General features: G+C 32.9%; 1 protein-coding gene across 2 annotated transcripts in view; it reads right to left on the bottom strand.

The window, feature by feature from the left end:
- LOC118191909 (oxysterol-binding protein-related protein 1-like) overlaps window positions 1-26,252 on the bottom strand; it is a 256,307-nt gene that overhangs the window by 174,869 nt on the left and 55,186 nt on the right. For both annotated transcript variants that reach the window (XM_085817344.1, XM_085817345.1), the window contains exons 12-14: window positions 22,917-23,042; window positions 22,412-22,630; window positions 13,686-13,869 (exon numbers count right to left, since the gene is read on the bottom strand). In XM_085817344.1, the coding sequence (XP_085673470.1) occupies window positions 13,686-13,869; window positions 22,412-22,630; window positions 22,917-23,042 (529 nt within the window). The remainder of the gene's footprint in view (window positions 1-13,685; window positions 13,870-22,411; window positions 22,631-22,916; window positions 23,043-26,252) is intronic.

The following is a 26,252-nucleotide window of genomic DNA, read 5'->3' as shown; positions in this document are numbered from 1 at the left end:
TTAAAAAAGAAAATCTTTTTTGAAGAACCATGCAGCGTGGATAAAGTAAAGGTATTCTAAACAAAAACATGATGGAAAGTTGTTTACAGTGAAATCGAAACTTACATCGCTGGTAAGTGCGTTGTTTATTTTTATTGGAAGTGGCTAAAAATACGTATATATAAACTATTTAAAGTCCTAAATTAAATATGGATGTATTAAAGCCACCAAGAAATCTTAGTTTTGAAGGTAATTTAAGCGAAAATTGGAAGAAATGGAAACACAAATTCCAAATTTATATGTTAGCTTCTGGTGGTACTACTAAATCACCTGAAATTAAAGTAGCTATTTTATTTCATATTATTGGAGAAGAAACACTTGAAAAATTTAATACTTTTAATTTAAGTGAAGAAGATAAGAAGGATGTTAACAAAGTAATTGAAGCTTTCGAAAATTTTTGCATACCGAAAGCAAACGAAAGTGTTGATAGACATATATTTTTCTGTTGAACACAACATGTATCATATATACTCGCGTATAAGTCGACCCCCCCCCACTTCGACATAAAAAATTCGTAGAAAATAAGAAACCCGCGTATAAGTCGACCCCCCCCCCCACTTCCGAAATCGATTGAGAAACTTCGAAAAAAAATTTTAAGTAATACATTTATTCAAAATCATCTGAGAAAAAAAGGAAATATACGATAAAAAATACCTTGGTAAATAAACAAAATCAAAATCCTTCAACGTCTGATTCATGGTCAGATTCGCCAAACATTTCATAGAACTCTTCTGTCGTCATTGGCTCGTCATCATACATATTTTCAGTCTCGAACTCTGTTTTGTTACAATCACTACTACAGCCTTCGTCGTCATTTTCACTTTCAAAAACAGCATCATCTTCCGTGCCGTGTAGTTCGTTGCTAATACAACACTTTTTTAATGATTTTATAATCATTCAGAGGGTATTTCGCAGGCATTCGCATTTTTCAGGGGCAAAAACATAAAAATTTCCAAAAGTGTCCACAATTTTGGCCACCACTGTAGTTCGTCACATAATTTAAGTCATGAAATTACTTCAAGTAAGTGACTTATTTGGTAAGTCGTCCAATTCGAGTGCGGGAAGAAAACAACTGCATTATATAAAAAGAAATTTTTGAACTTCCGATTCTTTTAATTTTTTATGGCCCCGCGTATAAGTCGACCCCCCACTTTGAAGTCTTTTTTTTTGTCCAAAATATCTCGACTTATACGCGGGTATATACGGTAGGTGAATCGTTTGATGATTTCTTAACCGATTTAAAGAAATTAAGTAGCAACTGTGGATTTGGAGAATCAAAAGATAGTTTAATAAGGGATAGAATAGTAAGTGGAATTCTAAATAAAAATCTCAAAGATAGATTATTAAGGGAAGATCAGTTAACATTGGAGAAATGTATTAAAAATGTGTAAAGCTTCTGAATTAGCAGAACTTCAGTTGAAAACTTTAAGTGAAGAAAATAAAATAGAAGCGATCAAAAGTAATAAATTTCCACCTTCAGTGGAAAAACGTCAGCCTTGTAAGAAAGACTATCATGTAAAACAAAAGCAACAAAGTACTAAATCTTCTTCAAACTATCAAGGAAATAAGTACAATAATCCAAAACCATGTAGAAAATGTGGAACTTTTCATAAGTTATACAACTGTCCTGCTTATAATAAGATTTGCTTGTACTGTAAAAAGGAAAATCACTTTTCTAAAATGTGCACTTTTAAAAATGTTAATGTTGTACAGAATAATTTAGAGCATGAGTTACATAATAATGGTAATGAATATACTTTAGGGTCAGTAGAAGATACAAATCCATTTTCTAAAAATAAAACAGAATGGTTTGAAAAACTAAAAGTAAATATATCTAAATATTTATTTGTTAAGTTGGATACTGGAGCTCAGTGTAATGTGCTACCATTGCCTAAATTTAAACAATTAAATTTAGGAGATAAATGTTTGACTAAATCAAAAGTCACTTTAAATAATTACAATGGTACTACAATTGATGTAGTCGGAAAATGTAAATTATTATGTGAAACATTGAAAGGGGACAAGGATGAAGTAGAATTTCAAGTCGTAGCATGTGATAAAACTGTTCCAGCTATTTTAGGTTTATCTACATTGCAAAAATTAAACCTAATTCAGAGGATTTGTACAGTAAATCCTGATTCCAATGAAAAGTTGCCAGAATCTTTAAAAGGATATCAAGATTTGTTTAAAGGAACTGGGAATTTAATTGGATATACATATCATATTAAATTAAAACCAGGAGCTGTTGGTAAATTAGAGCCCTGTAGGAAAATTCCACTTAGCTTATTAAATGCATTAAAAAAGGAATTAGCAAGAATGGAAAAAGATGGTATTATAAAGAAAGTTAACCAATCAACAGAATTCGTGAATTCATTAGTGGTAGCAAGGAAAAAGGATGGTAATTTAAAAGTGTGTTTAGATCCTCAGCACCTTAACCAAAATATACTGAGAGAACATTATCACATAACCAACCTTTGAAGAAATTTCATCTCAAATGACAAATGCAAAGGTCTTTAGTATTTTAGCTGCAGACAAAGCATTTTGGCAAATTAAACTGTCAGATTCAAGTTGTGAATTTACTACATTTAACACTCCGTTTGGTAGATATTGTTTTTTGAGGTTGCCATATGGACTGACTTCATCACCAGAAGTTTTTTTCCACAGAAGTTTTTCTGAAATTTTTAGTGATTTAGAAGGAGTTCAAATATATATAGATGACTTATTAGTTTGGGGTAAAGATAAAAAAGAACATGATTTAAGATTAAAGAAGTTGTTGGACAGAGTCAGAGAAAAGAATGTTAAATTTAATTTAAATAAATGTAAATTTGGGCTGAATGAAGTGAAATATATGGGACATATATTTTTCTAAAGATGGTTTAAAAACAGATGAAGACAAAATTAAGGCTATTCTAGATATAAAACCACCAAAAAATGTGAAAGAATTAGAAACTTTCCTAGGAATGATTACATATGTTTCTAGATTTATACCTAATGTATCAGAATTGACATCATGTTTAAGAGATTTGTTGAAAAAACAAGTTATCTGGAACTGGAATGCAACACATGAAAAAGCATTTAGAAGACTAAAAGATGTCTTAGTAAATAAACCAGTTTTACAGTATTATGATATAAACATACCAGTAGTTTTATCTGTAGATGCATCTCAAGAAGGACTAGGAGCAGTCTTACTTCAGAATAATTCACCAGTAGCATATGCATCTAAGACATTAACAGATACACAGAAGAATTATGCTCAAATTGGAAAGGAAACTTTAGCTATTGTATTTGCTTGCGAGAAATTTCACCAGTATATATTTGGAAAATATATTACTGTGGAAAGTGACCATAAACCACTAGAACCAATTTTCAAAAAGCCATTAAATAAATGCCCTGTAAGATTACAAAGAATGCGTATAAGATTACAGCCATATCAGTTTGAGATAAAATATAAACCAGGAAAAGAACTTTTTATAGCGGATGCATTACCAAGATCATTCACTGATAAAGGATCTGATTTCTTTGAAGGAGACATAGAAGCTCATGTTGGATTAGTTGTGGAATGTATACCAATGTCTAATGGTAAAATGGAAGTTTTTCAACTGGAAACAGAAAAAGATGAAGAACTACAAGTTAAGAAAATTAATTAAAACTGGATGGCCAGATGAAAAATGTATGGTTCCAGAACTGGCAAAACCATATTTTAACTTCAGAGAAGAACTATCAGAAGCAAATGGATTAATATTTAAAAATTCCTGTGTTGTTGTACCAAGAAGTTTACGAAAAGATATGTTAAGCAGAATTCATTATGGTCATTTAGGAGTAGTAAAATGCAAGATCAAAGCAAGAGAAATATTATATTGGCCAGGAATGTCGAAAGAAAGTGAAGATTTGGTACTGAATTGTCAAACATGTTTAGGTTTACAAAAAGCTAATACTAAAGAACCAATGATATCTAAAGAAATACCTAATGGTCCATGGGAAGTATTGGGAACAGATCTCTTTTACTTTCAAGGAAGGAATTATCTAGTAGTAATAGATTATTTTAGCAAATATGTTGAAATTGGACATTTGGAAGATTTGTTAAGTGTAGCAGTGATAAAGCAATCGAAATCAATTTTTGCAAGACATGGTATTCCGAAAATAGTATATTCGGATAATGGTCCACAGTATAATTGCAGAAAATTTAAAGATTTTGCAAGAAGATGGAATTTTGAAACCAGAACTTCAAGTCCAAATTACCCACAGTCAAATGGAATGGTTGAAAGACATATTCAAACTGTCAAGCGAATGTTAGAAAAAACTGTAGTTGACAACAAGGATCCATATTTAGTATTACTGGAATATCGTAACTCTCCTATTTCAGATGAAATTAAGTCACCTTCAGAATTGATGTTTGGAAGAAAAGTAAATAGATTGATGCCTATAAAAGAGAATTTTGTCCAAGCTAAACGATATGAAGACCATAAACAACATTTACTGAAGAGACAAACCTTACAAAAAAGTTATTATGATAGGAATGCAAGACTGTTAAAAACCACTGAAAATAGGAGATTATGTTTACATAAATGAAAGAGGGAAAATTATAGAAGAAGCAGAAAGACCACGTTCATATAGGATTATAAGAACAGATGGAAGAACTGTAGAAAGGAACAGAAGAGACCTTCTTAAAGGAACTAATCAGGAAGAGTTTGCAATACAAAACAACTATGAGAATGAAGTTATAGATGAACCCGAGATACATGAAAATAGTAGGAGCACTACAAATTTAGATGTGCCTGTAAGTCCTTCAAAACCTAACAGAAGTGTTGTGTCACCAAATAGTGAAAGAGGTATACTATCATCAAATTTTTCAAATGGACATAACTACGTTACTCGATCTGGGAGGACTGCTAAGAAACCTTATTATTTAAAAGAATATGTTTAATTTTACTACTATTATTATTTTTTATAAAAAAGGGAGATGTTATGTATGTAACTGTAACTGTATCTATTATTATCTTTAATCATAACTGTAATATAGAATAGTAGATGAGCAATGTAGAATAAACTATGTTTGTGAACATCTGGTAATCATCACTGAGCACATACCCAACATATATAAAATACAACACAACTGGCACAGCTGACTTGACAGTACCCCATCCGATCAACCCCTTTTTTCAGTTGTTTGGGCTCCAACGTGTTTCAAGGCATCAATTGTCTCTGGGTGGTTAGCGCAACACTTATCCTTAAGAGTTTCTCCTTCCCCCCCCCCCCACAAAAATCCAACGGGGTCAAATCACAGCTCCGAGGGGACCAACTGACATCAGCATTTTGGCTGATTATTTGATTTCCAAAAACAGTGCACAAATGATCGATGGTTACGTTGGCTGTGTGGCAAGTGGCCCCGTCTTGTTGAAAGCAAATGTCACTCATGTCAGACTCTTTAATTTATGGGAAAAAAAGTTCGTTTAGCATGGCACGGTAATGTTCGCTATTGATGGTAAGGGTGGCTCCTTGCTCATTTTCGAAGAAAAATGGCCCGTTGATGCCGCCGGACCAAAAACCAATTTGACCCTGTTAGATTTACTTTTCTTTATTTTTATTTTTTTAATTTTAATTTTTTTTTTGGGGGGGGGATGACCTTTAAGAATAAGTGTTACACTAACCATCCAGAGACGACTGATGACTTGAAAAACGAAATCGAAGCTGCCATTCATGCAATTGGAGCCCAAATAATCGAAAATGTACTGAAAAAATTGAATTGATCGGATGAGGTGCTGTTAAGCCAGCCAAGGCAGTCATTTGAATAAAGTCCAATCTTTCTAATAAACTCATATTTTTTAAAAAATATTCATTAGTTTTTTTTTATATATATATATAGCCAATTGAAATTCCAAAAGTTAGATGGCCCACCCTATACTTTTAGCTGTAGAAAAAATACAAAAATAGGGAAAGAAGCAGTTTAAATAATAGCAATATTTCAATTTTTCATTTCATGGCTTTAACTGGTTTTCTTTTGTGACTTTCAAATGAGGACAAATCTCGCAATTTTATTATCACTTCCCTATTTAGTATGCCAGAAACTCATAATACTGAGTATTCCTATTTTTATTACAAAAAATTTCCTAAAATTTGTACAACAATTTCTATAAAACAAATCCTAGAGCTTACAAAATTTTAGAAACAATACATCAATTGCCTTATTTGAAAATAATGAATATACCAAATTATACAGTAAATTTTACGGTAAGCAAAATATATGTATACCAGGATGCTCGGTTTTTTGGGCTGGCAGTCTACCTTAAAATATTTTTGGTTTAAAATTGCTAACAACTAACTGTTCCTCTTAGCCAAAGGTTTTTAACAGATCTACTCAACAGTTATTTAGAACATAGTTTTTGATGATTTTTACTTTCAAATATATTACAAATTGCTTATGGTTATGATTTAATTTAATTAATTATTATATAGCAATCCATGCAGCATATGCTAGATTTTAATTTGAAGGCCCTATTAAAACATATTTTTCATTTTTGTTTTAAAATAAAAAAAATCAGAATAAATAAAAATATCTTAATTATATATATGTGTGTGTAATTTTTTTAAAGTGTGTGTGTGTATGTAAATACACAAACACACTTTAAAAAAAATATTCAAAATATAGTATACATTTTTAATGCTGGAACTCTTAACTTCTTTTTTAGTTGAGTTTTTACTGAATTGACAAAAGCAGCTATTACGTTATTCAAGAAGAGAAGTAAAATATTTATATAATTCTCGTAAATTTTTTTTTAAAGATTTCAGGCTATTATTTCTTTAATATGACAGCCAATAATTTTTTTAAAGCACAGCACCCTTGTTTCTTTTAGAACAAACTCCCAAACATATACTAGCAAATACATATCATCTAATTATTTGGATGCTATGACAATTTAATCTGGTCTATTACAGACTTTCTTTGATTCGCATTAATATGCACTTATATTTTATCTAAATAAAATTGCTTGATAACAGCATCAAGAGAAGCTTATTTATTTTCAAAACTGTACATAATCTGGTTCAATCTGCGATGTGTGTGAGTGCGTGTGCCTACGCATTTTCGTGAAGTAACCAGATCTTAGAAATGGAATTAAATCACAAATTATTGCAAATGAAGTACGAAGAGCAAACACATATTTAGTATCATGCATTTGATTTGTGTTCAAACTAATATAACAGCAATAAGCCAATGCATAAAACTGAATTCAAATTCTTAAACTAACATACAAGCCTGATTACAGCATAGCAGCAGTTATAAGATAGCTCTGAACTTTGAACATGAGAAAAAAAGTTTACATATAAGGCAAGCTCACATGTATCATGCTTGATATGTTAATGGCATTTACATAAAAGATAATTAAATGGTCTAATTATAATACTTAAAGTAAGCATAAAGAGGAGCAAGCATTTTTAATATAAAAGTTAAGAGAAATATGTGCATCTTATTTTGGGATATACATACAAAAGGATACTTTTTAATAGCTATTTTAAAGGGAAAAACATTACCTTTTATTCAAACCAAAAAAGCAATAATAATTATAAATAAATAAATGAAATTAAATAAAAAAAATTTAAAAAAAAGGATACCCCCCAAAAAAACGTTCTAAAAGTTTTATTTTAAAAAAATTCAACATAAATTTAAATTTTTATGACTTTGTAAAATTATAACACTCACATATTGTTCTTTTTTGTACACTTATCATGAAATTTCAGAAATGAATTCTTCAAACAAAGTAAATGAATTGATTGTGTTTCATTCATGAAAGGGAGAGATGTGCCACACAGCCAATCAGCAAACGGTGCACATCATGTGAAGGTCACCACTGAAGGACTGCATTAGTTGATCTGACTCCCATATTTAATAAATTAGCATGAGCAGCATTAAATATAACAATATAATTTATTCCACACACAAAAAAGTAATTTGTGCCAAAAACACTGCAAACTCCTCCGGATTATGAAGTGCACAATATTGATGACTCACTCTTATATGAACTATTTAATCAAGCGATGCCTGTTCCTTTGCAAACTACATTAGCATCCCTCTTGCCTATTCCTTCGAATAAGGCAGCAGAAGTAGTTGATCGACTTTTGGCTATAATCAACATGAGCATTTTCGCTACTATCCCTACCAAGCACCCCTTCTCTGAGAAATGCCAGCTCTTCCTCTCAGGCTGTATTTCAAGAGAAAATCAAGGCTCTTCGGAAAGAAGTTTCAGAATTTTGTCATTCCACAAGTTCATCTGGTACTAAGTTTTCTGCCCATAAATGTTCCAAGTCATAAGACAACAAGTTCTGCTGGTATCAACGAAACCTCAACGACAATGCCTAAAAAAAAAAAGTGTTTTGCTGTATTTTTATAATGGAAACTTGATGAAGAAACAAGTAGAGGTAACCGACTTTTCCCACCCTCACACATTGCATTACCTTTTCATTACAGACCAATCTACAGGTATGTGTTTTCTAACAGATTCAGAAAGTAATGCCAGTTTAATTGTCACTAATAAATCTAAACTGAAGGCAAAGAGTACTCCAAACTTTTCATGCTACCAATGGAACATCCATTAATGTTTATTGTCATAAAACAATTAGTGATGATTTTGGTTTAAGGTGCAATTTTACTTTCTCTTTTTATATTTCTAATGTTACATCATCAATCATAGGTGCAGATTTTTTATATTTCTTACTGTCAAATTAAATACCTGTAATATTTTTTCTGTAAAATCAGCTTGTGTAAATAACATAGTCGGTAAATTATTGTTACAATATCCTGATATTACTAAATTACACGATCCTGACTAACCTGTGAAATACAATACTGTGCCTTATGTAAATACTAAAGGTCTTTTAGTTGCTGCTAAACCTAGCCAATTAGCTTCTTACCGCCTCAAAATTGCTAAAGCTGAATTTCAGTGCATGTTGCAACTCGCTCATATGAGATCTTCAAAAGCCCGTTTGTATATGGTACCCAAGAAGGGTCAGTTGAATAGAGATCTATTAGTGATTATCACTCTCTTATGTGCAGATTGCCAGCAAAAAGTATTCTATTCTGAGCATAGCTGATTTTACCTCAGAACATATAGTAAAAGTGGTCACTCATCAAAGCGTATCAACAAATTCCCATGCATCCTGATGATGTACATAAAACAGCTGTATGTGCTACTTTTGGTTTGTTTGAAAGTGAGAGAACGCAGTTTGTCTTTGTAATACTTTCTCAGACTTTCAACGGTTTATCAATGAAGTCATTAGGGACTTGCCATTTGTTTACACATTTGTTGACAATTCACTTGTGACTTCTAACAATGAACATGAGTACTTAGATCATTTAAACCTGCTATTTTCTAAATTCCAGGAATATGGTTTGTGTAAAAATGTCAAGAAATGCCAGTCTGGTCAATCTACCTTAAGATTTAAGTTATCAGGTGAAGGATTTAAACCCCTCTCTGATCATGTAAAAAATATTCTAGATTTTCCTCAGCTGCAAACCATCACTCAATAACGTTGATAGTTGGGTTTATTTATTTTTATAGATGCTGTATTTCTATAGCTGCTCACATTTTAGCACCCTTAGCCAAATTCCTTGAAGGTTTTTCCTTACTATTAAAAACAGACAACCTTCTTCCAAAGCTTCCACCAAATGATTACAAAGGGATGATGAAGCAACACTCTCCTTCAAAGCAACATAGGAAGCTATTGATACAGCAACCTTGTTATGGCATTCCATGCCCAGTGCACTTACAGCTTTCTATTTAGCTAAACTAAGTAGATCTCAGAAAAATTGAATATGACTATGAACTCTTCAGTAAAAAAAATTTAGGCATATGCTTGATGATAGGAATTTTGTCACCTATAAAGATCAAACACTCCTTAAATTTGGATTCCAGCAACATGCTGACAAATGCAGTCCTCACTAATTATGCCATTTGGATTTTGTCTCCCAGTTTATGACTGATGCTGAATATACTAAAGGCTCGGATAACACTGTCACCAATGCACTATCCGAATTGAGAGAGATGACATTTCATTTCCTGTGCTTGATTTTCAAAAATTTACTGCTGCTCAATCAAATGATGAAGAGCTTCAACAATTTTTAACACCTAATACCTTTGCTTTAAAATAAGAGGAACATTATTTCCCGCTCGAGGATAATCATCTGTATTGTGAGACGCTCTAAAAATATCCCTATGAAATCTTTTGTGCGCAGCTGTGATAGATGCCAATGAGATAAAATCACCAAACATACAAATCTCCCAATTGCTGAACATGATGCTCATTTTGCCTACTTACACACAGATTTTATCAGCCCTCTCTCTTCATCTGATGAGAAGCAGCTTTGTGTGACTATTATAGACAGGTTTGCAAGATGGCCAGAAGTTATTCTAGCAACTGACATGTCTGCAGAAACAGTCACTCATGCCTTGGTACATGGCTGAATATTCAGATTTGGATGTCCAGTCACACTTATATCTGATCAGGGTAACAATTTTGAATCTAATCTTTTTAGAGAACTTACCTGCACATTCGAGTGCAAAAGGATTCGAACCTCTGCATATAAGCCCCAGTCAAATGGTATTATCGAATGTTTTCATCAACATATCAAAGCAGCCTTTAAAGCACATAATACAGCATTATGAACAGAAACTCTCCCACTTGTTCTCTTAGCCATACGCTCAGCCATTAAGAAGGATGTCAAAGCAACTTTTGCTCAACTTGCTTGTGGCATAACATTAAGATTACTTTTCGAATTGGTAACTGAAGATAGCATACACCAGACCTTAAATTCCGCATATTTCGACAGCTTACTTAAAACAATTAAATCTTCAAATCCTATTTCTACTGCCTTGCATGGTAGTCCTAAATCTTTCATCACTCCTACATTAAAAACTCATTCTTATATATGTTTTAAGATCAGACAAACTTAATCCTCCACTGATACCACCTTTTACTGGACCTCATTTATTTGTTGATGGATATGATAAGAATATTATTGACGAAAACAGAAAAGGATACTACAATTTCAATTTATCGCAGAAAACCTGCTTACTGCCTGCCACATGTCATTACTCATTTCCCATCTTTATTTTTTATGGTTTCAGTTTCCTTTCTGCAAATCAAACATCTACCACTAAGAGTGGGCATAAGGTCAAATTTCCCAAGAATTTGGTCACAGACTACAAACTTGTATTGTATTTAACGTTTTGTATTATGCATATGTTGTAATGACCATGTACATATATCTTTATTACACTGCACTTCATTTTCTGTATTTCACTAATTTTGAATCATATCACCATTTTCTGACACACTCTGTAAATATTTATTATCATCTGTAATTGTGATTTCATCACTGGAGGCATACTCTGTAGCATTTCATTCATGCAAGCAAGACATGAGCCACATCAGCCAATCAGAAAGAAACACACATCACATGTCTGTTTTTATGTCACCAACTTCTCCCCTCAGAGTCTTTCTGGCAGTTCCACTGGGGGAGAAAGCCTGCTACAGTGCTCCTGGCACAAATTACTTTTCTGTGTGTAAAATAAATTACATTTTTATACTTAATGGGAGTCAGATCACCTAAAGCAAAGATCTCACGATGCTTGACAAAAATGATATAACTTCTACCAAATGATTAAATTAAAGATTCGACAGTCATCTATTTGTGAAACTTCTTCAGATTTCTCAATAAAAAACTGAATTACATACCTGAATGCATTCTAGTTACAAAATATATGTGCATACCAGAAACTGAATAAAACAATGCATATATTCAATATACTAAAGAATAAAAAACATTTTAATTACTTTCTATGTGTGCTCCAAAACTAACTGTGTAATTTACATAAATTTCATTCTTTGAATTAACTTTGTAGAACTTAAACTATCTTTCTTTCTTTTAACTTATACAATTTTGAAACCTTTAACATGAAAAAAGAAAGGGATTCCATATAAGATATGTTCACATATATGGTGCTTGATATGTCAATGGTATTTACATAAAAAATAATAAAATGATCTAAACATAACACTCTGAAGCATAACAAAGTAAGCTCTTTTAATATAAAATTTAATAAATTACCTTAAAAATAAATATAAAATACATAAATTACCTTAGAGCCTCACTCCCTTTTTTTTTTCGGTTTTATTATCTGAGTTCACAAAAAAGGAACACTATTTCTGCATAAACATTTTAAGGAGGAAAGCATTATCTTTTTATTCAGACCAAATCAATTGTAATAATATAAAGTGACGATAGAAAAATTAAACATAACAAAAGCTTAACAAAGAAAAGTATTGAACAGAAAAATTATTTTATAGCTAAAAAACAATAAAAAATTAATATTTAAATACATTCTGCAAAAGAAGAAGAGGAAGAAGAATGACCTTGTTCCTCTACATTAGCTACAGGTAACTCACGTGATCTCTGAGGTCATCTATATTGTTTGTTTACATTAGCTATGCATGAAATCACGTGATCTTTGAGGTCATTGGAATGTATCACATTATAAAAATTTAGCATTTTTATTATCATACTGTATTTACCTTTAAAAAAGTAAGAAAATAAACTAAAAACGAAACTCAGTGGCATAACAGCCCTAATGGGCAAAGGCCTGCAGTGCCTGAAATCTGCTTTCTTGACTGTGGGCCTCGGTGTGCGTAAGCATATGCCCTGAACAAGAGGTCAGCTAGTCGCAGGACCCCCCGTTTTTAGTCCCCAAGCGAACTTGGTACTCATTTTATCGACCCAAGTGATGGAAATCTAGGGATGAAAGGCTGAGTCGACCTTGGCCAGCCCGGGAATCAAACCTCGGACCTGTGGTGCCACTGCGCCTCAAAAAAGTAAGAAACAAATCCTAAATTTTGATTTTAAAAATAAATATATTAAGTAGGGAAAAAAATAATTAAAAAAATTTAATATAAAAATAAATCATTGTAATTTTGAAATGAATGTCAAACATTTTTCACACTTTGAAATAGAAACCACATGCTAATAATAGTTATTCATAACAAGCTTTAAAGCATTATTTATGCATAAAATTATACAATCTGTAAGTATATATAACCAGAAAACTGTTTTATTTATTTGTAGATAAGCCACAAAAATAACTTAGCAATATAATAGCTGGCAACAAAATCATGCAAAATATTTTTTTAAAGATACCTCCTAACACTAAGTCTTCACTGCTTGTTAAGACCTATATTTTGAAAACACATTCAAGCCATTACTACAAACTGAATCTACAAAATAAATAGAAATCTACACAGAAATTTTAAGACATAAAAGCACATATTTAACATGAATTTTCAAGCAATGTATATTTTATACATATAAAAAGCTTTAATATAACTGTATTTTCCTTTTCCTGCCAACTTTACAACATTTATAATATAAAATAATAATACGGGAAAAAACTGCACACATATCAGATATAACAATAAACTCAGGAAAGATGGAATAAAACAACTATCCATCAAAATGGTACCATGTTAATTAAAATTAACTTTTAAGTTTCTGAAACTTAAGCATAACAGCTACTTACCTGAATACACTAAATTAAAAAATAATTTTGAAACAGTATGTTTAATTTTCATAATATTAACTTCAAATATTTTTAAAAATGTACCTCCTTCAAATGCATCAAAAAATTCATCACAGTCAGTATCTTGATAATGAGGTGAATTTGGAGGCGATACATAAGGGCTCACAAAAGATTTCTCCAATTCATGGTGCTCCTGGGCTAAAGCATGCAAAGCATCCTGTAGAACTCGGCATCTTTCCTGTTGCTGTTTCAATTGCAACATACGGACCTAAAATTTTTCATTTCTATTTGTTGACAATATAATTCTCTTTTTATCAATGCAAAAAAAAAAAAAAAAAAAAAAACAAAGTATAAAAAATTTAATACCTTAATTCTCAATATAATCTTCAGATAATCTCTAATATACTTAGCATTAATATATATTTATAAACCATTATCTTGTAGAGTCATTAGGTTATTTTGATGCAGGAGACATGAAAAAATAAACAATGCCTTTGTCGAGACTCGAACCTGGACCTCTCGAATAGACGCTGAGTGTGCTACCATTATACCATGACGGCATGAAGAATGAATGGAGAAAATACTTTATATACTCTCCCTTTTAAAGGGTGACTGGGGATTAGAGGAGCCAATCGCCAAATCCTGGTGGTGAAAAATCATCATCCACCACTTTTTAGTTTGGGTACTACTGTACAGTCATTAGAATTTTTGAGGCAAGAAACATGAAAAATTAGCAATGCCCTCACCAGGGTTCGAACCTGGACCTCTCGAATATGCACTGAGTGTGCTACCATTATACTACAAAGATATGCTGGAAAGAGGGAGAAAATACCTTACAAACTTAAACTGATTTCAGAAGTGTGTTTGAATGCCGATGGCAAGAGCAATGAAGGAGCAACTGAGTGTGCTAGCATTAGACCACGAAGGCATGAAGAAAGAATGGAGAAAATACTTTATATACTCTTCCTTTTAAAGGGTGACTGGGGATTTTGGAAAGCCAATTGCCAAATCGTGGTGGTGAAGAATCATCATCCACCACCTTTTAGTTCAGGTACCACTGTACAGTCATTTGAATTTTTGAGGCAGGAAACATGAAAAATTAGCAATGCCCTCACCGGGACTAGAACCTGGACCTCTCGAATATGCACTGAGTGTACTACCACTGTACCACAAAGCCATGCTGGAAGGAGGGAAACTTACAAACCTTACAAACTTAAACTGATTTCAGAAGTGGGCTTTGAATGTCGATGATAAGAGCGATGGAGGAGCAACTAAGACAACTCATAACTGCCTTTGTTGCATTCCAAGAAAAGATGGAAGGGGCAGTCAACTACATTAAAGAAGAGGTGAAAGCTATTCAGGAATCTGTTAAAGAAGAGATGGATAACTTCAAGAAAAGATTGAAGCAGATCAAGAGGAAATAAAAGGATAAATTATCTGTGTAATAAAAACAAATTTGAGGCTATGGAAGGCAAAAAAGACATGGTCAAAAATAGGGTTGGAGAAACTGAAGAAAGAGTTTCTTCTGTCAAAGAACAAATCGAAAAGAGAGTTTCTATCATTGCCAAAGAAGTTGATAACTTAAAGAAGTGTATAGTGACAACAGGAAGCAATTCTGATGGTTTTAAATTTCTACCCATACTTTCTCTTCCATCTCTAAAGCTATTCCCATATGATAGTAAGACCTCTTCGCAAGCATATAAAATACAATTTTCTACAGTGGCAGAAACAAATGGATGGGATTCCCAAGCCAAGGCCTGTCATCCAGCCATTTCTCTGAAAGCAGACACAGCAGATATCCTTCAGACTCTTCCCAAAAACCAAAGGCTAGACTTCGAAGCTCTATCTGGTACGTTGGAGCTGTGCTTTGGGGAGAAATGTTTAAAAGAGTACAGTATGCTTCAATTAAAATCCCATAAGCAGAAGCCCACAGAAACACTCCAGGAGCTCACCACAGATGTTGAAAGGCTGTCTCATTTCGCTTTTTTGCAGTGCCCTACAAAACAAAGGCGATACTGTCCCTACAGTACTACACTGACAGCCTCCGGGATCCTGAAATACGGAAAGCTCTAATGATGGATATCAAGGACTTAAAAAGTGCTTTAGGTTACACAATGAAGTTCGAGACCACCCAGCAAGTAACTTGTAAAGATCGCCACCCAATCAGAGCTGCCCAAGTCCAAGAGACAAGGGATCAAGTGACTGCCCGTCTAGACGATTTGACCATGCAAATGCAAGTCAATGCCTTGATATGGAACAGAGGTGACAAGAAACAAACCCTAAAGCGCTGGAACTGCAGTGCCAAAGGCCATGTATGAGGGAACTGAAGAACACTCCAGTGCACAGAAAATAAGATCATTCCCACCAAGAAACAGGGCAACTAATTGATGGCCATCTTGCAGAGTGGAGATTGCCAAAGGAGTTTCTTGCAATATGAGCAATCGATACAGGAGCTGCTGTTACCATCATCCAAAAAGATCTGGCTCAACAATTGGAAGGCAAATTAATCTCAACGCCGCCCTGCATTACACTCCAGACTGTGTCTGGCAAGCAGACCAACATCGACATGAAATTAAGTGCTAACATCATGCTTGGAAGTGCCGCCTACCATCACAAGGTATACGTGGCAGATACTTGCATTCTTGGATTGGACTTTCTAAAGAAATAAAATTTTTCCTTGGACTTTGAAACCAACGAATTGCATTCTGCCTCTAAAGACATAGCTTTATTTAGAATTAATGAAGAATGAGTTAAATCTGTCTATGAAATCATAGCCCAAGATGGTATCACAATACCAGCAAGAAAAAAATTTCTACTTCTTGGATCAATAGCCAAAAATAGAAGTTTACGGTACAGTGCAAATGAATATTCCAAGGACTGTACAAAACCGCAAGGAGTACATACTAGTAGCCTCAGCTCTCGTCGACCTATTAGAGGACAGTTATTCTGGTGAGAGTTGCCAATATAACTATCAAGGAGAGCGTTATTAGGAAAGGTGAAGTGGTTGCAACATGTACTTCAGTGACCAGCGGTAAACAAAACAGTACCCTCCAAAATCTATGCCTTCAGAGAGCATTACAACAGAGCTGTTGCAGACTGTACAATTAAGCGATGAAGAAAGGAGTGCTGCCGAACATGTCATTCAAGAATTGCAAGGTGTTTTTTCAGAAAGAAAGATCCCCGAACTAGATTTCGTGTTGACTATCACCGCTAGAATGAGATTGCGAAGAAATACAGCTACCCTCACCCTAGAATTGACAGCATTTTGGGGACTCTTTCTGGAAGAAAGTGGTTTTCAACACTTAATTTAAAGCGTGGATACTGGCAGGTAGAGGTACATCCTGATGACAAAGAAAAGACTGCTTTTACCACTAGACAACGACTTTGGCAGTTCAAAAGTGATGCCTTTTGGACCATGAAATGTGCCAGCAACATTCGAACACCTCATGGAGACCATGTTGAGAGGTCTATCCTATGAAGCCTGTCTGATATATCTGGATGACACCATCATCATCGGGAAGAGTTTTGAAGAACATTTAGAAAACCTTAGAAACTCCAGAAACTGAAAGGAGGAAAGTCCTGCCAAATGTTCATCTCTACCAAAAGTGTCTGTACAGTCCAGAAAAAGTGTCAGCAGTTAAAGACTGGAGACACCCCGAAAATAAGCATCAGCTGAGAAGTTTCCTGTGGCTTTGCAGCTACTATAGGAGATATGTGAAGGAATTTTCTTCCACTGCAAGACCCCTTCAGAAACTGACAGAGAGCAAGAAAAGTTCCTGTGGACAAAAGAATGTGAGGATGCATTTAACAACCTGAAGGTAGCTTTAACATCTGCTCCAATCCTGATGCATCGTCAGCTAGACAAAGCATTCATTTATTCTCGACACAGGTATGAGCAATGAGAGTGTCAATGCTGTTTTGTACTAAAATATAAATGGCCAAGAACATGACGTGGCTGACTGGAGCAAGTGCCTATCTAAACCGCAGAGGAATTACTGTGTCACCAGGAAAGTGTTGCTCGCCATAGTTAAAGCTGTAGGACATTTCCATCATTATCTCTATGGCAGAAAATTCCTGCTATACATGGATCAGGCACCACTGAACTGGCTTTAAAATTTCAAAAATTCTGAAAGCCAACTAGCCAGGTCGATACGGAGACTCCAGAAATATGACACCACTATCTGTCATCAGAAGGGATCATCACATGGAAATGTTGATGCCCGGTCTAAAAGACCCCTGCCCAGAAAGCTGCCAATATTGTTCCAGGGTGGAAGCAAAATACAAGGTGCTCAATCCGGTTGCATGACAAATTAAAACTTCAACATCGGCTGATTGAGACCCATGGAATGATGACAAAGTCAGGAAAGACCAGCTGGAAGACGGTGACATTAAACCCATAATTGACTTAACGTGGGATTTAAAAACCGAAAACCTGCCTGGCAGGACATTTCTATCTACAGTCCTATGATAAAACAACACTGGGCTCTCTGGGACTCATTCCAAGTTTGAAACAGTGTTTTGTAACAGAAATTCGAATCAGAACATGGAAAGGCTTTTCGATGGCAGCTGATACTTTCAAGATTCTGAACGACCTTAACGCTGCCAGTCACATGATGTTGTATTCACAGTTAATGTTGTGTCATAGAAATAGATCGTACCTATATGCTGACTTACTTATTATAAGAAATATGATTTAAAAGAGGTAATAAAAGATTATTATATGTACCACATTGATTGCTAAGTCTCTATACATAGAATTTTATTACTACATGCCAACATGTGATCGGCACTAGAGGTAATATTACTTTTGCAATGTCGCATTACACACTGGCACATGGCATTTAAAAGTGAATCCAAATAAGTAACAATGTGCATTAATTTGGTATAAAACTATATTAAAAACAAATATATACATTACAAATGAATTTATTACAAGACAGTTGGTATATTATTGCAAACTATATATTTCAGAATGCTATTCATGTATGATCTTTACGTGAAATGAAACTTTGTTTCCATTCCAAAACACATACATTTACAACTAGTTTCCAACCTTCACTTCATGTCAATACCAGCACATATATCCAAAACGCAATGCCGTTTGAACTTGAAAATAAACAATGAGACATTTCTTTTCCTGCAGCAGTGCGTGACTGGCACCTGAAGCATAACCCCACACCATGTGCAACAGCGTGATTGGCTCTTCAGCAATAGTCCCAGTCATGCATCAGTGTGTGATCGGTGTTGCGATCCGTGACGTTTCCAAATTGAATTCAGTTTTTCGCTTGCACGCACGTAATGAAGTGAACTGAAATGAAAAGGTTATGTAAGTTTTCTTTGCATGCTTCAGTAGTTGTGATCTTATATATAGTCTTGTTGTTGGCTTAAAAAAATGTCCAGTTTTGATATTTGTTATAGCACTTCTGCAAAACTTGTCTGCAGATCAAATATAATAGAAAAAGCTGATCCTGAACTCTTGATGTTTTACATTGTATAAACAGTTTTCCTCAAACTCGTATTTTCTTATAATGTAAGATATAAGAAATATTATAGCTGCTTTAAAAATAATTGGCAACCTCAAAATTAACATTCTAGATTTGGTACCCTCCCTATAAATTCATCTGTTCTCTCAAATTCAAGATCTTTCTATGTCATGTAATGGTATGTGAAAAGGGCAACTAATATTAAGAAATCATAGTTTGTTTCCAGAATCGCATTTATATTGGCATAGATACCTCTGGCCAGGTAATAAGGTCATTATACTGCTAGCTTCTACATTGCTAATAGCTTCCTGCTTCGCTTCTTTAAAAATGCCTGCATCATTTCTTGTTAAAAACCAATGTACATAGAAATTTATCATATTTCATTATGATTGAATCATAGAGATATATTGGATTTCATTATGATTGGATAAATATCTACTGAGATGATTTTATGTGCGTGGAAATAAAGATGATAATTGGCTGAACTTAGTTTGGTATCAACTTCTTCCTCCACTCAGTCATCACAACTTTGCTTTGAAATTATGACAGCTTTTAAATGGCCTATACTTAGCATTTTTGATGTAATATTTCTTCTGTTAAAAAAATAGGCTATTTTTCAATAATAAAAACTGTACAAGCCTACTTAAGTTAATTATAAAATCTGCTGTTCCACCTTTTACTTCACATGTTAATTTCTACTTTCACACTAATCCTTTGTAGCATAGTTTATAAACACAAACTTGATGTCAAAAATGAATATTAATGAAAATTCTACTATTGATAGCTGTTGGTTTCTAGATAATTTCTTCATTTCTCTTCAACTACAAATATCCCCAAACCCTCAACTCACAATTTAAATTTTCACATTTATAGGGCTTCCACATTCATGAAACTTATTAATTTTGGTACAATTACAATTATCATTCTTCCAATTCAAGTGTGTTTTCACATTCTGTCATGAATTTCATTCTTTCTTCTCTTGACATACTGCATTAACACATGTTTTCATCATCATATATTTAATTTATGTACTAGCACAGAATTTTTTCCTCCTGATAAAGAAGGGCTTATGATCTCTCTTAAGATCCTGACTTGGAAGTGAAATAAAAGCTAAAATAAATTTGAAATTAGTTATTAAATACTCACATTTAATATATACACACACACATACTACAGTAAACCCTTGATGAAGATGGAGGTTACATCTTTAACACACTGTGTGCACAACAAAATTACATTTTGCAATATTAACTTTCTATGAAAAAAATGAAAAAAAAAATAATTCAAACGATTTCTATTGCTGTTAAATAAAACCAATGTATATAGAAATTTATCATATTTCATTATGATTGAATCATAGAGATATATTGGATTTCATTATGATTGAATACAATACAGTTACTTTTTTTAAACAATTGGTGATTTTAATTTGGAGCAATGTCTGATGCAACTCATTAAACATTTCATGCTAAGGAGTGCAAAGTTTTTCAGTACCTTCCATAAAGTGACCTCTTCTTTTTCCATTACAAATTCAGACGGTTTCTTTGCCTTTTTTACCAATTTATTTAATTTCTTGTATGTTAAAGGTCCTCTATTTTTTCACTATCGCTACTTTCATCATCGGCTGGTGTTATAATTACAATACATTACAATTTTTCATTTGTCTTCCATGATCGTCCATACAGTTTTTCATTTGTCTTCCATGATCATCATTCTTTAATTTCTTCTTTTTCCATATCAGAAAATTCTTTGCTGCCTATTGCTTTTGCGATTTATATGATTTCTTTGGCTTCATTTTCAATTGATGGAAAACTTTTAAAATTATTTACAGCTTCTGGCCAGCACTGAATGCCAGCAAGCATTCATTGTTGAAGTCACTTGTTCCCATGCTAGTTAAATCATTTCTATGCAGTATAAAATCACTATATTTTAATGCAATGTTGTGAGAGTGTTAGTACCATACTCTGGAGCACTATCGAGAATTAGAACTTTAAAGCTCATGTTTTACTGTGCCGAGTAATGTTTAACTTCTTTAATAAATAAATTTCCAAAGGAGTAATTAAAGAGGACTACCATAAGATGGTCAAAGCTCTGCAGCATACCATGTTTAATTGAAATTCTATCATTAGCCAAATTAAATGGAAACAATTAAAATTAAGATAGCACGTATACACAGAATCACTTTCTGCAAATCTGCCCTCAACAAGGGTTTACTACACATAAATATATTTAGAGTAACAAAATCCTAAAACAAAAATTGTAAAATGGAAGAAGTAAACAGAATCAAAATGCTTTTAGCATCTAATGGAAGAAGTAAACAGAATCAAAATGCTTTTAGCATCTAATGGAAGAAGTAAACAGAATCAAAATGCTTTTAGCATCTACCTTTTTAAGTTGTTAAATATTCTTGCGTGCGTACGGATTCGTTACGAAATGAATGCACAAGTCTGATGAAAAATGAACAAAAGATTTATTATTATAACAACAAATATGATTAAATGTCCTCAAATAATCGTGCAGTATCACAATATATCACAGTAATTATCCTTTAACTACTCAAACGTTCAAAAGAACTTAATTCAAAACAGCTAAAGAAAGCTAATCCGCGAATTCGCTACAATCAATAAGAGCAGTTTTCTAAACAGCAACAAACTAAGTAACTATCATGAACTGAGATGTTTTCCTCCTTTTATAAGATTTAAAAATCACGCGCTAGAATTTTCTAGTACTTTCTCGAAATCAAAAAGAGATATTTATTTATTTAATGCACGCGCTCTTGTATTTTCAATTTTCCGGCTTAGCTTTCTTTTAATATTCGTCACGCGCTGCACTGAGCGAGAAATAAAACCATTTAATTTATAATTGAACTAACATTAGCTTTTTAAATACCAAATTTGTAACAATATTTTTGCAAACCAGAAACAGGAGTACAGTAATACCCCAAAGTTATGTGATATAAAAGGACTAGCGAAAACTGCATAAGTTAGAAGGTCTAATTTTGCATAAAAAGCATATGAATTTTAAATGCATAGCAAAGGGCTGAAAAAAAAAATTCTTTAGAAGAAAAGTATGCAATAGAAATGAAGTTTCTATACATATCAAAACAAGACGGTATTAAATATGTTACATAAAACAATTACTTTGATGCCAGTTTCATAAAATTTACTTATAATACAATAATTACAATGCATTACAATAATTTACATATTAAAATAACATAATATAATGCTACTTAGTCATTTTATAAACTTTTTTAAATATCTGAGATGGAAATAACAGCTGAATTAAAACAAACAAAAATTAAATAAAAAAAAAAAAATTACTCACTTCTTCCTGCTGAGCAAACACTGTGAGGCAATGAGACAGGCTGGACGATACTTTACGAGCAGAATCAACTAAATTATCCAAATGATTATTCAGACTTTTTGATGGAGATTCACTTATATAAAATTCTGATTTAATACCATTACTAACACTGTAGCATTCTGCAGTTTGTTTCAGAGACTGTACATGGTTTTCAAATATTTGCAAATGAGCTTGAGCAGTCTAAAGAATAAAAAACATATAAACCATAATTAATATTTTAAAATCTCAGTTATTTTACAAAAAGAATGAACTAAGGCAAATATTGTAAATTTTAGCTTCGACATTAAGAAGTGTGTTTTATTAATGAATGTAAACTCAAATAAGAAATATAAAATTCTCAAAATTAACAGACGCACACATCTTTGTGTTTATTTTTATAATTTTAATATTATAGTCAACTAGATAAAAATTCCTTCAAATATGATAGCTAAATTAAAAAAGTTTGAAAATATTGATTTTCTTTTACCTGGAGTTTATCTTGCATTGTGCCAACAGGCATGATATCTTCATCTTCAGGGTCAGAGTCTGATAAACCTTGTTTCAGATAATAACTGCTGAATTCAATATGCTCTGTTATTGCATTTACCCATTTCTATAAAATGAACAATCACAATTAGTAATTAATTAAGCAATCTGGTACTATAACATTTTCAGATATTTAAAAAAAAGGGAAAAAAGAAAATGGTGTTATGTATTAATTGTTCTTATTTTTCAAGCTTTAAACTTTTTTGCTTACTTAAGCTCAGTAATTTCAGTTTTGATCAGTAATTGAAGTTATTTAATCTTTGCTTTAGTTGTTTAAAGTGTGTTGTAAGTTTAAATTGTAACTTTTGTAAACTTTAAATTTATGTTTGGTTGCTTTAAAAGTTTTCTTAAGTAAATTTGTTTAATTTTTAATTTGAGTTTAGGGACTTGATGTTTTATTTGGTTTTGTAAAGTTTTGTTTCAATCCTCATTGTTTCATAACTTCTAACTTATTTTTAAATTATTTAAATTATTTAAACTTTTTAAAATTATTTAAAAGTTTTTAATTTAGAGTTTGGTTAACATCTATCCCTCTTTCTGCTAACGTCTTAGCAATAATTTCTGGTTGTAAGATGTTGAAGAAATATATTTTTTTAGTAATATTAATTAAGGTTTTAATCAGCTTTTGTATTAGCTGAATTTTATTATTATTTTTTTTTATGTAAAGTTAATTATGTTAGTCAATTTGTATAAGTGTGGTAAATTTGGATAGCTCAAAATAGGTCTCTTGGACTTGATTCTGTGCTAATGAGATTTTAATTTCATGTATTTCTTGAGTATTATCTCAATTTAAAAACAGAAATTATGAATTTAACTAACGGAAATTTATATGCTTTCGTACAGAAAATTTGTGTCTTTCCGGTGGAATTATAGGTTTTCACTCAGCTTAATTGGTCGAGAAGTTATTCGTAATTAAACGTATATTTTTAGCAGAAATGGCGCAGATTTCCTGACTTCGAAATGTTCACTTAGAAGAGCAGTTTTTTAAGCTTCCACAGCTGGGTTTTGACAGGTGATGAATGTTTACATCCACCCATTTCCGGAGGGGTGAGCCTTTCCAAGAAAAGGGTTAGTTGCCTTGGCATGTTTTTTGGCGAGAAAATTCATAAGGTTGAATTATTCTTGGAAAAATTTAGAAATTTTTATATGGTTTTGTTCTTGGCGTGGTTGCAGATTTTTCTCATGTCTTTTGGGAAGTTTTGGGGAAAGTGGAAGTTTTCCGGTTTAAAAACTCTTGTGCCTGTTAAAAGCAGAGATTTTCCTGCAGATTTAACCGACAAAAATTTTTCGAGTCGGATGAGTGCAGAAGACATGTTGCTGCGAATCTATTTTCGCTCTCACCGGTTCCAGTGTTATTAAACTCCAGTTTTGAATTATTCTTGGAAAAATTTAGAAATTTTTATATGGTTTCGTTCTTGGTATGGTTGCAGATTTTCTCATCTCTTTTGGGAAGATTTTGGGAATGTGAAAGTTTTCCGGTTTAAAAACTCTTGCGCCGGTTAGAGGCAGAGATTTTCCCCGCAGATTTACCTGACAAAAATTTCTGAGATGGAGGAGTGCAGAAGACATGTTGCTGTGAATCTATTTTCACTCTCACCGATTCCAGTGTTATTAAACTCCAGCTCAGGGAGTTCACCACCGAGAAGTTTTTTTTCCGACCTCTTCAGATTGCCTATAGAAAACTCTCTGCACAAAGACCAGTGAAGTTCGCCGACGGGTCACCCCACGGAGTAGGCCTAGTACGGATGAACGGAGCCCAAAATATTTTGATGTTTCCCTCTAGTGCAACAGCCGCGCTACAAATTGCTGGCTTAGATGGTCAACTTGGTCAGCAAGACACCCGCCATCGAATACAGATGATTTGAGCGCCCTGTTTCGGAAAAGACGGTACCAGAAGATGTCTACAGACCGGGAGGTAACATTACTTAAATTTTCCTTTAGAGATGAGGACATTTAGCAACCACCTCCGACCCCTATTTTTCGAATCAACCACCAATAATTTTATTCTTTTACAGTGAATTAATATTAAGTGTTGTTTGATTGAATTGATCATTATTGTTAATTTCAAGTTTAAATTGATTTCTAACTTCTAGTCCTCCGGAGGAATATCCTTGTCTAATTGCAAATGAATTCTATATTAAATAAATCAACTTACCTACTATTTTGTTGTGATAATTAAAATAGTTACTACATACACTTTCTTAACCAGGGTTGTAGCACATTATGATAACACAATGCAATTGGTTTAACATTTTCTAGGTCATTTTGATATTGTTGTAGGCAGCGCTTAATTTCTAAAATTAGAAGTGCCGGAGCCCTATGGAAGACCGTCAGCAAATAGGAACAAGAGTCAATAAATAAATAAAACGACTATTAAACTCATTAATAATTTTAAAATTAAATAGTCAATTATTATCAAATTAATTAACAGCTATTTAATTAATGTTTATTAATTGTTATTTAATCAACATAATTAATTATAATTTAATTGATAGTTATTAGATAATTAATTTAATTTATAATTATTAGGTAATTAATTAATTATTATTTATTGAAACATTTAAATAATTAAAGATTAAAGTATTCAAATATTTAAAATTAACTTAAATGTAAAGAGATAAATTAAAATTTAATAAGCGATTTTTAATTTAATTTTATTGCTAAAAATAAAATTTCTACTGAAATTGTTATTCAATTACATAAAAGAAGTGCCACAGCCTTCTTATTTAAGGTTTTGGTGCACTCCGGCTAGAATTATGATTTATTACAAAAACTAAGAAGCACCGGAGCCGGCACCCGGTGAGCTCCAGCCCAATTTAAGCTCTGATCGTACGGGGTAATTTTTGTGATGAAAAAAGATCTTTTATCATCACAAAATTTAAATATTAAAGTATAGCTGATGAAAATTAGGATAATGCTAAAAACAGGACAAAACAGAATGAGGGCATTAGGGTATGAGTGGGTGGAAACAAAAAATTAGAGGAATCTTGGTGAGAGAGAACATTCACTTTGACCGCGGCTCTCTGCTGATATAATTATAGCCATCAAAAGGATGTGCGTCAGGGGTAAAATGAGTCCTCTGATTCCTAAGGATGAATGTAAAGTTGCTAGTTACACTTCCCCCCCCCCCCCGTATTTGGTTACATTAGTGGATACTGTGGGAAGACGATGTATAGGACGTGCTTGAGCAGTTCATCTCAGTATTTCACTCTTATTGCACTCGCTGTCACTTAACGCACATTTAAGAACACAAATCTTTTTTCCTGTGAGGATGACT

This window comes from Stegodyphus dumicola, chromosome 5, assembly GCF_044657685.1.
Source record: "Stegodyphus dumicola isolate Sdum_Otavi_A_Nest chromosome 5, ASM4465768v1".
In the NCBI taxonomy this organism is placed as follows: Eukaryota; Metazoa; Arthropoda; class Arachnida; order Araneae; family Eresidae; genus Stegodyphus; species Stegodyphus dumicola.
The sequence above is the reverse complement of the archived record's forward strand: the minus strand, read 5'-3'. Positions and strand labels throughout refer to the sequence as shown.